General features: G+C 45.4%; 1 protein-coding gene across 5 annotated transcripts in view; it reads left to right on the top strand.

Annotated features, from left to right (window-relative positions):
• Positions 1–14,665, top strand: part of DNAJB6 (DnaJ heat shock protein family (Hsp40) member B6) — a 57,445-nt gene that overhangs the window by 3,994 nt on the left and 38,786 nt on the right. For 4 of the 5 annotated variants that reach the window (XM_036864466.1, XM_036864467.1, XM_036864469.1 and 1 more), the window contains exon 2: positions 13,999–14,090. In XM_036864466.1, coding sequence (XP_036720361.1) covers positions 14,026–14,090 — 65 coding nt within the window. In that variant the 5' untranslated portion in view covers positions 13,999–14,025. Of the gene's footprint in view, positions 1–13,231; positions 13,901–13,998; positions 14,091–14,665 lie in introns of those variants that run through there. The other variant, XM_036864468.1, reaches the window with a different exon arrangement.

Raw genomic sequence — 14,665 nt, 5'->3', positions numbered from 1 at the left:
CATCAGATAATGAAATGACGTGTAGGAAACTTGGCCACGTTTATCATTTATTTTTTTTTTAACTTGCCTATTTCCATTATATTAAGCAAGTAGTATTGCAGAAAATTAGTTTCATGTCATAACATGAATTCAACATTTAAACGAAGATGTTTAAGATTTGTCCTTTTCTAAGTTAGAAGTAGTGAGTATTTTGATTTTCTGGTTTTTTAAGCTAAAGACAAGGAATGTCTTCAATGGACAAATTGCATTATGTAAAACCGTGTGCAATATAAATAGCGATCTATGGGGTGGAAAATAATGAAAAGCTTTCTGGAAGGAGGAAGGTTGTTTTTCCCCCTTCAGCTCCATTTTCAATATGGAGTCTCTTGGATTGGGAAGGAATGAAGGAGGATTTTTATTGCAATCAGAGCAAGGTTTCTTAGACGTTAGATGGAGAGATAATTTGAGAACAGATTCTTGGGTGGAAAGATGGTTATTTTTAAAATTTTTTAATCTTTTAAAAATACTTATTTGGTTGTGCCGGGTCTTAGTTGTGGCTCGAGGGCTCCTTGGTTGCAGCAACTGGGCTCCGTGGTTGTGGCATGCGAACTCTTGGTTGCGGCATGCGTGTAGGATCTAGTTCCCTGACCAGGATCAAATCTGGGCCCCCTGCGTTGGGAGTGCGGAGTCTTCACTGCGCCACCAGGGAAGTCCCTATTTTTAAATCTTTTATTTGGCTGCGCTGTGCGGCATGCGGGAATCTTAGTTCCTCCACCAGGGATCGAACCCACATCCCCTGCAGTAGAAGAGTGGAGTCTTAACCACTGGACCACCAGGGAGGTCCCAAGGTGGTCAGTTTAGCCCAGTTACACACCTTACTTGTGTGGATGGCCAAGATTTGGGACAGAGTAGCCAGAGGTCTCAGAATCACAGCAATCATGTTGGGCACATATATTCTTTTTTTTTTTTTAATTTTTGAATTTTATTTATTTTTTTATATGGGGAACATACATTCTTTAAGTGTTGTTAAGAACATGGGGCATGTGTAATGACTTGGAAATTCTCCTGTAGATAACTCATTAAAGTCAAAATTTTATAACTTAAGAAAGGGGCCAGTTAAGCTGTTCAAAAAACTTGGGTTCTTAGAGCTGACTCATCGTGGAGCACCTCACACTCTAGATGGATATTTGTGTCTGTCACCTGAGGTGCTTCTTTAAAATCTTCTATGAATATTTCAGGAGGAGGGGAAGTAAATGCTTCTACTGAGTTGGCCATTTTAAGTTGACTACACGTCCATCCTGACATGCTCCTTAATCGTTGAGACGAGGAAAGAGAGAGTCTTGCACCTTGGAGGGGTTTACAGCTGCCGGCTCAAGTGTTTTGCAGTGTTCTGGTGCATGTGCCCGTGTGGGAGCATTTCCAGATGATGGCACTTGGACTATTAGACTGAGACAGGTTCACCCACTCTGTGAAAGAAGAGTTTCTAGGTTTCCTAGGAAACCTCTCCTGAACTGAAATGGCATAAGGTGAAGAAGCAGTTACCTGAGGACCTGTCCTGCTCGTGGACGCACACGATCAATCGAGATGAAGCACAGGTGCTCACAGGCACGGCTCACAGCTCACGGTGGCGGCTGGATGCGGAGATGCGGAGCGTGGTTCCGGGAAGGAGCTGGCGGGGCCGCTCTCACTGCTGCGGTGGGCGCCGCCTCTAATGCTTCTTTTTTCTGTAGAAGTGAAAATCCTGTTCGGATTTCTTGGGCTGGCAAAAACAAGGTATTAATGTGGGTCTTTCTTAAAGGTGAAGTGTTGTAAAGAGAACTCTGGAAAAGCAGGGGACACCTGTATGAGTAAACTGGTCAAGGAGTAAAAGGCTATGCAGCGACTGCACGTTGGAGATGATGTTTACACGTAACGACCACCTCTGTCAGTTGTGAAGGAAACTGTCTAGGCTCTCGCCTTCCAGTGAACCTTGAGATGTTAGCTAATTATGATGTGAAACCGTAATGCTTGGTAAGTACATACAAGTATTCTTAGTTTCATCATTTATGATTTTATTTTTGGTTTTGATGTACACAGTAGTAGTTCAGGTACAGGCAGACCTCGTTTTACAGAGCTTCCCTTTATTGCACTTTTCAGGTACTGCCTTTTTTACAAATTGAAGGTTTGTGGCAACCCTGCATCGATCAAGTCTATTGGCCCCATTTTTCCGACAGCTTTTGCTCACTTTGTATCTCTGGGTCACATTTTGGTAATTCTCGCAATATTTCAGATTTTTTCGTTATTATGTTATGGTGATCAGTCATCTTTGATGTTACTGTTGTAATTGTTTTGGGGCCCTAAAAACCCCGCCCATCCAAGACAGCTCATGTTCTGACTGCTCCACCAACCCGCCATCTCTCTCGCCCTCCTCCGGCCTCCCTGTTCCTGAGACACAACAGTGTTGAAATTAGGCCAGTTAATAACCTTCAGTGGCCTCCAAGCGTTCAAGTGAGGGAAGAGTCGCATGTCTCTCAGTTTAAATCAAAAGCTAGAAATGCTGAAGCTGAGAGAGGAAGGCGTGTGGAAAGCTGACAGGCTAAAGGCTAGGCCTCTTGCTCCAAACAGCCAAGTCGTGAAGGCAAAGGAACGGTCTTTTTTTTTTTTTTTTTTTAATATATATATATTTTTTATTTTTGGCTGTGTTGGGTCTTCGTTTCTGTGCGAGGGCTTTCTCTAGTTGTGGCGAGCGGGGGCCACTCTTCATCGCGGTGCGTGGGCCTCTCACTGTCGCGGCCTCTCTTGTTGCGGAGCACAGGCTCCAGACGCGCAGGCTCAGTAGTTGTGGCTCACGGGCCTAGTTGCTCCGTGGCATGTGGGATCCTCCCAGACCAGGGCTCGAGCCCGTGTCCCCTGCATTGTCAGGCAGACTCTCAACCACTGCGCCACCAGGGAAGCCCCCAAAGGAACGTTCTTGAAGGAGATTAAGGTGCTGCTCCAGTGAGCACACGAATGGTAAGAAAGCAACACAGCCTTATTGCTGTTGAGGAGAAAGTTTTAGTGGTCTGAACAGGTGATCAAACCAGCCATGACATTGCCTGAAGCCAAAGCCTAATGCAGGCAAGGCCCTAACTCTCTTCAAGTCTATGAAGGCCGAGACAGGTGAGGAAGCTGGAGAAGAAAAGCTTGAAGGCAGCAGAGGTTGGCTCATGAGGTTTAAGGAAAGAAGCCGTCTCAGTAACATAAAAGCGCAAGGCGAAGCAGCAAGTGCTGATGGAGGAGCCGCAGCAAGTTATCCAGAAGATCTAGCTAAGATCATTAATGAAGGCGGCTACACGAAACAACAGATTTTCATCGCAGATGAAACAGCCTTACGTTAGAAGAAGGTGCCATCTAGGACTTTCATACTAGAGAGGAGAAGTCAGTGCCTGACTTCAGAGCTTCGAAGGTCAGGCTGACTCTCTTGTTAGGGGCTAATGCAGCTGGTGATTTTAGTTCAAGCCAGTGCTGAGTTACCATCCAAAACTCCTAGGGCCCTTAGGATTATGCTCAGTCTGCTCTGCTTGTGCTCTGTACGTGGAACGACAAAGCCTGGATGACAGCATATCTGTTGACAGTGTGGTATACTGTGTATTTCAAGCCCACTGTTGCGGCCCACTGTTGAGACCCACTGTTCAGAAAAAAGATTCATTTCAAAAAACTACTCCTTGACAGTGACCCAAGAGCTCTGATGGAGATGTACAGTGAGATTCATGTTGTCTTCATGCTTGCTAACACAACGTCCATTCCACAGCCCACGGGTCAAGGAATAATTTTGACTATCAAGCCTTGTTATTTAAGAAATACATTTCGTAAGGCTGTAGTTGCCATAGATAGCAGTTCCTCTGATGATCTGGGCAAAGTCAGTTGAAAACCCTCTGGAAAGGACTTACCGTTCTAAATGCCATTAAGAACATTTGTGATTCATGGGAAGAGGTCAAAATACCAACATTCACAGGAGTTTGGAAGACGTTGATTCTAACCTTCATGGATGACTTTGAGGGCTTCAAGACTTCAGTGGAGGAAGTAACAGCAGATGTGGTGGAAACAGCAGGAGAACTAGAATTAGAAGTGGGGCCTGAGATGTGACTGAATTGCTGTAATCTCAGGATAAACTTTCACAGAAAAGCATTGCTTCTTATGGATGAGCAAAAGAAAATGGTTTCTTGAGATGGAATCCACTGCTGGTGAAGACGCTGTGAAGATTGTGGAAATGACGACAAAGGATTTAGAATAGGACATGAACTTAGCTGATGAGGCAGCAGCAGGGTCCGCGAGGACTGAGTCCAATTCTGAAAGAAGTTCTACCATCGGTAAAACGCTACCAAACAGCACGGCACGCTGCAGAGAAATCATTCGTGACAGGAAGAGTCAGTTGATGCAGGAAACTTCATGGCTTCGTTTTAAGAAATTGCCACGGCCATGTAGCCACCAACATGGAGGCAAGATCCTCCACCAGCAGAAAGATACTAAGGGCTCAGATGATGCGTAGCATTTTTTTTAGCAATAAAGGTTTTTAAAAAATTAAGGTATGTACATTGTTATTTTCGACATAATGCTATTGCACACTTAACAGATGACAGTATAATGTAAAGTAACCTTTTATATGCACTGGGAAGCCAGAAAACTTTGTGTGACTCACTTAATTGGCTTTATTGTGGTCTGGAACCGAACCCACAATATCTCTGAGGTGCCTGTATATAAGTATGTGCACATGTCCTGGGGAGGTGTACACTTTTCTACTCAAGTGGTCCGCACATGAGTTTAGGTACCATGAGACTTAAGTGTGTGTTCTGAAACTCCTAACATTGAAGGCGAATAAGTTTATTGGAAGAGGCAGGGTTTGTTTTTGTTTTGTTTTGTTTTTTTGGCTGCGTTGCGTGGCTTGCGGGGATCTTAGGTCCCCGACCAGGGATTGAACCTGTGCCCTCGACAGTGGAAGCGTGGAGTCTCAACCGCTGGACCACCAGGGAAGTCCCAAGAGGCAGTTATTTTTGGTTAATGGGTATTAGGCTAGTTAGTGGCTTTACTAAAGAGGCAGAGTTAAAATTTTTTTACTTGATATTAGACCTGTTTTGTTGGAAATTGCATAGATTAACAAACTAGTCCTAAGAAACATTCTTTTTTTTTCTTAATTGAAAATCTAAAGCATTGGTTTTCTCTAGCTTCCTTAACATACAGATCGTGTCAGTGGGAATTTAAGAACTTTGATAATTGTAGTTAGAAATGAGCCTCTTCCCACTCCTCACCCAGATTCCCCTTAAGCCTGAATCCATGTTTGTTAGGACCAGCCCTGTCTGTCTGAGAACTCCTGTTCCACACTGGTCCTTTGCAGGGTGGGTGCCAGTAGTCACACTGGGGGCTGAGCACTGGAAATGGGGCTCGTGCGACTGAGGGGCTGAGTTTCCAGTGCTGTTTAATTTTAATGACTGTAGGTGTAAGTGACTTTGTTTGGCTTGCGGGTCAGGCAGCTCGGTTTGAGGTGGTGTTTGCCGGCAGCAGTTCCCACCTGCCTGAAGTCCTCGTGGACACTTGCTTTTAAAAAAGTCTGTGTCTGCGTTTCCACGCAGCGTTCTGTCACAGAAACCGTGCCTCATTTTCCACGGCTGAGGGGGAGATGCGCTGACCCCCGGGTGCGGGGTGTGGAAGCACGCTGCTCCCTGCATCCAGGGGCGATTGAGAAGGGAAGGCAGGTCGAGTGGTCTCAGTGCCCCGAGGGCCCGTGTGTTGTGGTGTTTCCTGTCTCCTGTAGTGCCAGCCGAGCACGGAGATGACGGGGATGGAGGAGGTGGGCACTGGAAGTGTTTGGGGGGTCCAGGTTCTCACTCATTCTCCAGCCTTACAGTTTTCTCTGGGGAGGAGGACACTTGGCCAGTCTGAGGGGCTAGGTGACGGCCACTTAAAATATTTAGAAATACTGAATTCTGTAGAGAAATTCCTGATACAAGTGTGTAAGTGGCTGTTTTGTATTGTTTTTTTTCGCTTGTGGGATCTTAGTTCCCCGACGAGGGGTTGAACCCAGGCCACCAGTGAAAGCACGGAGTGCTAACCACTGGACCGCCAGGGAATTCCCATAAGTGGCTTTTTCTTTTGTGTAAAACTCTGGGGTTAGTCAAAAGTAATTTGAATGCAATTAACCGTCTATGGATTTTGTCAAAACTTAGATTGTTTCTTTTATGCCTGATTATTCTGAAGCAGCAAGAAGTGAATTAATCTGTGGCTGACACTGCAGGGTGGTGGTTGTGGGATCAGTACTGAAGCCAACTTCTCAGGTTTCCAAGGAGGTATCCTCGGGATAAGGGACCTCATTTGGTCCTCTGTTTCTAGACCTTGGGGTATTGTCACTTTATTGTCTCTAGAGCACGTTTTAATTTGTTTGTATTAAAATTTGTTAATCTTATTGGCACTGGTTGAATACTAAAAAGATAGTGTTGATAAGAGAGAGTGTCCATAGCGTCAAGTACCTGAGCCCTGCACTCGCGGCACGGCCTGATGGCGCAGGCTGACTCCATGACCTCTTTCTTTGCCCCACTGTCTCCATAACCTCTCCCCAGCACTCTGTTCGTGCTTTCTTAGTTGTGTATGCCTAACTGGTTTACAGGTCTGTCTTTTCCTAAACTTGGTGACTTGGTCCCAAGAGTATCATGATTGTTTTCAATATTAAATTTACATAGTGAAATTCACTCAGAATTACAGCGTTGTTTTTACTGAGCGTGAATGCGTTGATGGTGTAATTGGTATCCAAAAGGGTTGATCATTTGGGACGATGGGCCGCCATATCCAAGGTGGAATTTACGGGCAAAAGCTGTGAACTTCACTTGTCTGAAGAGCCACAGTCGTACAAAGTGAGTAATAGGAGGCAAGACAGTGACTGCAGGCTCAGAAAGACCACAGCTTAGCCAAGTCTGTGTTGGTCATCGGGTTCTGGTGTTTCCTAGGGGAGTTGAGAGGGAAGTGGGGCAACGGTGGTCTTACTTTTTGTTGGTGACGGCTGGAGCGTGTCCTCATTATCAGTGTTGGGTTCTGGGTACCAAGGAATTGCAGCTTTGGAGCTTGCTCTCGGCAGGGACCAGGGTAGTGTTCTTAGGAGTTAACTGCAAAGAAATGTGAGGCTCTATTAGCCTAGAGAGTGAAAACTGCATGAAGATAAAGCCCTTGAATGTTTGAGGACATCTGTGTGGAGGAGAAATTCAAATGCCTTATGTAACCTGAACAAGGACCTAGAGGGGCAGTTCCCTGCAGGCTCCACTGTTCAGAAGGAAGGGGTAGCCGTCCAGAACTAAGGGCTGCTCCCAGAGTCTGTTGGGGCAGCGAGAGTGTGGACTCGTCAGTGTTTGTTGTAGTGGGAAGGCTTTATGCGGTGGTTTGAACTCGGTTTCTTAAAAGGTCATTTTTGTTTGACAAGACCGGGTTGATGCTGCTGGGCCAAGTCTGTGCTTTGAGAATCACTGTGTTGGGGGTTTCAAGATAATAGTGTTTTCAAAATCCGGCATTTCTTCTGCATTTGTGTGTTGGAATTCATCTATAAAAAGAAGGTTGGCTCATCAGCTATTTGGTTTCACACGTAGTTTGCATAGGAAAGGCAGTGCAATAAATGCTTAATTTTTTTTTTTTATTGCTGTTATGTATGCTTTTAAAAATTTTTTTAATTTTTTTGGCTCCGCCTTGTGGCTATGCAGGATCTTAGTTCCCTGCAGTGGAAGCTCGGAGTCCTAATCACTGGACCCCCCGGGAAGTCCCTGGTATGTGTACTTTAAATGCACGACAGTCATTCCAGTTATAAGAGAAATAAGTAGTAGGGATTTGATGTACAATATGAGAAATATAATTAACACTGTTGTGTGTTATATGTGAGAGTTAAGAGTAAATCCTAAGAGTTCTCATCACAAGGAAAAAATACATTTCCTGTGTCTTTTATTTTGTATCTATATGAGGTGACAGATGTTCTCTAAACTGATTGTGATAAGCGTTTCATGATGTATGTAAGTCAAATTGTCATATTGTACACCATAAACATGCATAGTGCTCTATGTCAATTATATCTCAATAAAACTGGAGGAAAAAAATGCATGGCAGCCATTCTTTTTGATACTCAGAATCCCATCTGATCTGTGGATGTTTCATCAATTTTGCTCCGATGTCGTTTTGACATGGTTGTACTTTTTTCTCTTTTTGACTGACTTTTGAACTTTTTACCTTGAAACCATTGTATATTTACAAGAGTTGTGAAGATAGTACAGGAGTTTTCCTGTATACGTCTTACCTAGCTTTCCTTAACATAACAAATGTAACCCTGGTGTTCATCAAAACTAAAAAATTATGTCGGTACAGTACTGTTAACTACAGACTTTATTCACATCCCACCAGTTTTCCCCCCGAAGTTCTTTTCTTGCCACAGACACCAGTCCTGGAGCCCAGATGGCACTTAGTTATCATTTATTCTTAGTCACCTCCAAGCTGGCACAGTTCCACAATTGTGTTTTTCTTGACCCGGCCTGTGCTTTCTGCTGGCATCTTTACTTTGATTGACAGCATATCCTAGGCTCATGTGGTACCTTTGCTGTCCCAGACCTAGCATTAGCTAGCGCAGTGAAGTGTCACTCCATGACTCCCCAGGGGAGCTGACAGTGTCCTTTAGAGCTGGTTTGTCTGGTGCTGGACAGTAGGTAGTGTCTGTTGTGATAGCATCTGCATATTTATAGCTCATCTTAGCTGTGAGAAGGAGGCTCCCACAGTATTTCAGAGTAGGATATCTGGTGCCACTGAAGATCAAGAGAAGTGAAGGGGTTTGAGGTATTTTGCAGGTAAACCAGGCAGAACCGTGGATTAGTTTGTTGTGTGTATGTGGCGGTGTAGCAGTGTTGGTGATGGTGAAGGTTTCCAGCCAAGCAGCTTGGGGTAGAATTAATAGGGAAAGGCCAGGTGTGGGAGTGGGGAGGACCGAGAGTTAAATTTGGTCATGTTCTATTTGGGATGTCTTGTCAGACGTCCAAGTGGCTACGTCAGTAGCCATCTGTCTGTTTGTGTCTGAATGCCAAAGTGAGATCTACGATTGGAGCTAACGTTAGGGAATCATTGCTACATAAACGGTATTTAAATAACAGAGTGGATGAAAACACAGGAGTAGGGTGGGAAGGGGGCTTTGAGCCCCCGGCGTTCCCACTGTTTATTCACAGGCCGATTGCGGGGAGCAGGCGGGCAAGAGGTCGGCAGACCAGGAGACCCCACAGCCGGAAAGCCCGTGGGTGCTGAGGGCTTTGGGAGGTCAAACAGCGTGAGCCCTGAACGTGCGCGTTGGACGTTAATGGGGGAAGCTTTTCCTCTTGACGTTATATCAGAGTCAGCTTTGAGCGGTGGGCTGGAGCTGGACAGGACTGTAGTGAAGGCAGTGTTTGTGTCCAGAGTTGGCTGCAGACCGGGCGTCTGATGGGCGTCACTCAGTTCATCTGCATTTCCTTCTTGGGGTAGTCTCCATTTAGAAAGGAAGAAAACAGCCAGCATCCAAGTGTGGCTTGTGTCCCAGGCGCTGTTAATTGATGACGCTCATGTGCTCCTTCAGTCCCCGTGACGGTCCTGTGGGACAGATGAGTCTTCCCGGTGGGTGTGGTAGGTGGTTAGGCGGTCACAGCGTTCACCACTTGGCGGGCACGGCCGAGTCTAAGCCCATCTTGCCATGTCTGTGCCGACTGCCTTGAGGAGCTTGCTCTTCCCCACCATTGTCTGCACAGACACTGGCACGTTATTGCAAATACAGGACACATCGATTGGACTTAGGAGAACATGAGCTTTGAACTGGGAGCAAAGATGTCTAAGCAGTGGCATCTGACACACCGGTGACCTCTGGTCACATGTGGCTCAGGCAGTGGTTCAACTGTTAGGGGAGGGCGGGTTCATCCTGAGACTTCTGTCCTTGTCCCATTGGTGACAGTGGTCTGGTAGGGTTTCCCAGCATTTTTGTCATTGCTGGGCACTAAGATGTCCCCATGCAGCAGTAACTGGAGCTCAAAAGTGAAAATACCTACAGAGAGTTAATTAGTAGCCCTCTGAAGTACAAATGAAGGGATGCTGGCTTTCTGCTGCTTTGCGGATGTTCTTGCCAGTGGTCAGGTTTTTGGTTCCAGAGATGTGAGGTTGCTGTGCTCCTACTGGCCATCTATTCTGGGTAGTAATTTCCAGGTTAAATTTGCCTTGTGCATCTTGCCTGCCCCAGGAGTTTGAATTTTTTTTGGTCTCTCGAAAGAGTGTACAGTTGATCCTTGAGCAACGTGGGGCTTTAGGGGTGCTGACCCCTCGCAGTTGAAAATCTGTGTATGACTATTGACTCCCCCAAAGTTAACTAGTAGTCTGTTGTTGACCAGAGCCTTGCCGATAACAAAGTTGATTGGCATGTACTTTGTATGTTATATGTATTATATTGCTGTATTCTTACAGTGAACTAGAGAAAATATTAAGAAAATCATAAAAAAGAGGAATTGCATTCACACTATTGTATTGATAACGTAAGTTTACATCATATTTTTACAAGATGAATTGTCTGTTAGTATCTACGTGACAAAAATGAAAAGATAATGTGAATGAAATTCACGTTTGTTTATAGGTATGATAATTCGTACATCAATAATGAAACAGCAGCAGTATGATTGCTTTATGGTAGCCTAGTGTAATCGATATGATTGCTTCACGATAGCCTAGCCTATACACTAATGAATGAATCATATTTTTGTGACATACAGTATTACACTCATTCATAATACAGTATTGGAAACATTGTTACATTTTTTAAAAACCACTTGTGATAAGCTGATACTGGAGGGAGAGACATACTGTGTGGTTATGTAATTCTTTGGAAATAAAGTTATAGAACGAAAACTAAAATGTTACTAATTTTGTATTAAATATCACTCACCTTATATCTATGTAGGGATGGACTGGTATATATCTACATTACATCTTTTGCATTCCTGGTTTACCTAACTTTTTCTTAATTTTTTCAGTATTTCTAGGCTGCATGGTTCTTCTGTTTTTTCAGATTGTTTCAAATCTCCAAAAAATTTACCAATGCTTATTGAAAAAAATCCGCATACAAGTGGACTTGTGCAGCTCAAACCCATGTTATTCAAAGGTCATTTGTAGTTTTTTTTAAAAATGCAATTTTAATAAAATTAAGGTGCATGATGCACATCTTAAGCTTACACAAGGTTATATGTCAGTTGTATCTGGATAAAGCTGGAAAACAAACCAGATTCAATTTTAGGATATCTTTGATCTTAATTTTCTCATTGTTTTACTAAAGTATTTGCATTAAATGAGTTAATGTTTATAGACTACTTAGAATTTAAACACTTAGAATTATGCCCACTATACCTGTTTTGTTAAATTTAAAAGAATTTTAAAGTCCTGTTTTGTGCTTTCTCACAAAGATGCCTGTGCACTCCTCCCTCTCATTGATAAGGTTACATTTTATTTTTAAATTTTTATTTTAAAAAATGACATATAATTGATTTGAGACATGTTGATTTGAATCATCTATGTCTTGCAGTGTGATTGCCACCTGAGTTAGCTAACACCTCTTGCATTATGAAATTAAATTTTTTTTTTTTTGCGGTGAGAATGTTTAAGATCTAGTCTCTCAGCAACTCTGGATATATGACACAGTATTGTTGGCGGTAGTCACCACGCTGGGCGTTAGATCTCCATAGCGCATTGAAAAATCTCCACAACGGTCAGACATACACAACGTGGGTTGTAGAGGTACTTGTTTCTCCAGCACAGCCCTATTTGCCTCCCCACCCTGGGATAGTATTTGGTGGTTTTGGAGAGCTTGGAGCATTGCGGGGTAATGAAGGTAATGGGATTCCATTCTGCAGTTCCAAGGCTTAAGGCTTCGATTCTCAGGGGTGCTCCCTTTCCTCTCCCTTGCAGTTCAGTGGACAGTTTTTCTCGTCTCTCTTTCTTGCAGTTACAGCCTTTTTTTTTCTTTTCTTTTAATTTATTTATTTATATTTATTTTTGGCTGTGTTGGGTCTTCATTTCTGTGCGAGGGCTTTCCCCAGTTGTGGCGAGTGGGGGCCACCCTTCATCGCGGTGCGCGGGCCTCTCACAGTCGCAGCCTCTCCCGTTGCGGAGCACAGGCTCCAGACGCGCAGGCTCAGTATTTGTGGCTCACGGGCCCAGTTGCTCCGCGGCATGTGGGATCTTCCCAGACCAGGGTTCGAACCCGTGTCCCCTGCATTGGCAGGCAGATTCTCAACCACTGCGCCACCAGGGAAGCCCAGTTACAGCCTTTTGAGGAGCCTAAATTATGGATTTTCATTGCAGCCATTAGTGCCACAAAAGCAAGTCCCGTCCTGAAAGCACAGCAACAGCCCCGCCCCCTCAGGATCCCCATTCTTGGTGTAATTAATTCTCTGTTTCTGGCACTTTAACTTCTTCAGCTCAGTTGCCTCTTCCGATGTGTTTGTTGGATTTTTATCTAACATTTCTAGAGATTTTGAGGTGGTAGGAGGGGTTTCTATTTTTGATTCTCCTGTGATATCTTTGAGTTATTTTTTGCACGAAGTCCATGGACTGGTATGGAGGGGTTTTTCTCTGTGTGTGCTTCTTCCTGACCCTTGTACGTGGAGTCCTCTGTAAATGTCCGACGAGGGCTGCACAGGCTGATGTGCGCACCTACGTGCTGAGTCACGGTGCAACACATTTTTTTTACCATGGGTTGCTCCCCAGTGTTGAAAAGTGGAAGTATGATACAAGTGTGCATCCTGTTTGAGATGGGGATATTTCCCAGTTGTGACATTATTTAGCCCCAGCAAAGGGGCCTCAGGGAGGTTGTGATCTCATGTATTTGTTTACAGTCAGAACATTTCATTTGAAAATCTGATCCTAGAATTTGGGGGTAGGCTACTGAAAGCCTAGTTTCAGTTGTTTTTTTTTTTTAAACTACGCTAATATTTTTTTGTTTGGTTTTGTTTAATATTTATTTACTTAGGCTGTGCCAGGTCCTAGTTGCGGCATGCAGACTGCCAGTTGTGGCATGCGGGATCTAGTTCCCCGACCAGGGATCGAACCCGGGCCCCCTGCATTGGGAGCACGGAGTCTTACCCACTGGACCACCAGGGAAGTCCGCTAGCTTCAGTTTTGAGCACAGCTGCTTGACAGAAGAACTTTGCTTTATCGGGTGAAGTTACTTTGTACTCTTGTGTGGAATAGGCCTGTTTCATGTAGGTTTTTGGTCACTGGCTTAATGAAGTGACTTAGACTTCACATCTTAAGAGGGAGCAGATGTGTAGGTTGTGTTCGGTTTGTGGGACCTGAGGCTCGATCCTTGTGGTGGTGGAAGCAGCAGGGATTCGTCATCCTGTGCCGTGTGGTGATGGGGAGAACGCACTGCAGGTGTCCCCTGAAGGCCTGCTTTTTTGGGTGCCCTCTCACTAGGACTGCCAGCAGGGGGACAGTGTGTTTGTTTTCATGTCCGACGGATGGGCACGGGAGGCCGGAGGGGCAGCTACAGGAACAGCCCTGAGTCAGAGCCGGGGGCCGTGGGAGGGTGTTGGCTGGTCACTAGCGAGGGCTGCCCGGCTGTGGAAGGTGTCTGCCGTTCCTGTGTAGCGTCCCCAGGGCAGGGACAGCATGTTTGTCAGGTGGCCGCGGGCTTGCCCAGTGCCTGGCACAGGAGTGCAGGGCGTGAGGGGGGGACCGATGCCCTGGGCTGCTCAACAGGGGCCTGGCAGCTGGTGGCCGGCGGGCCCCAAGGCTGGTGCAGAGTCACCTGTTGGTTTGATTTAGTTGAGACTATTCTTAGCTCATTTCAGAGCGTTTTTTCCTACGTCGGGAATGGTCTTCGGGTGTGAGCCTTGGAATCAGCCCCCAGACGCGGCCCCGGCCCAGCAGGCTGGTGGTTAGCGCCCAGGCAAGGCGACACCCCTCACCCCTGCCCTGTCCGCCCCTGCCCCCAAGACGAGCCCAGCCTTGGCAGTCTTGTCGCTGACCACGTATTTCTGGTTGCAGGACTCGTTTCCAACAGCCGGTTGAAACATGGTGGATTACTATGAAGTTCTAGGCGTGCACAGACATGCCTCAGCCGAGGATATTAAAAAGGCGTAAGTAATCGTATTTCTGAATGAGTAAGTCTGTGCACTCGTGTGCTGGTCATTTGCAGTGTAACTTTATATCGCCCCTAGAAACGGCACTTCAGCTGGTGTGAGCCTCTGACTGCTGCAGTCTAGTTTGAATTTTAGACAGCATTTAACAGGTTAGCTTTTGCCTCAGACCTAGGCCCACCTTACCACCTGTCATTCAGGGAGAAGAGGGCACTTGGTTTCCTCTGTCACTTTGTCTTGGGACAGTGGATTCCATTTCTGCTGGAATTAGATCAAAAACTTACTGAGGATGTGAAATCAGCCCAAAGAACTTTGACGCTGGACTTGGAAGTGGAGCTGCCTTGGCGCTTGTAGGGTTGTCACCATAACATCCTTGGTGTAGCTGCTTAAAGATTCCCGTTGCATGACCCTGTCCTGGTCCACGTTCACGCTTGAGCCTGGCACTACTGTCTGTCCTGGCTGAACCTTTGTGATCAGGGCCTGGCCCACGGGAGGCATCTGAGGCAAGTCTCAGGTCACGGGCAGCTCTCAAGGTAAACTGGGGTCAATTTAATTCAGTGTTAACGTACAGCAGA

Source organism: Balaenoptera musculus, chromosome 9, assembly GCF_009873245.2.
Source record: "Balaenoptera musculus isolate JJ_BM4_2016_0621 chromosome 9, mBalMus1.pri.v3, whole genome shotgun sequence".
NCBI lineage: Eukaryota > Metazoa > Chordata > Mammalia > Artiodactyla > Balaenopteridae > Balaenoptera > Balaenoptera musculus.
Note: the sequence above shows the minus strand (reverse complement) of the source record. Positions and strands in the feature narration are given on the sequence as shown.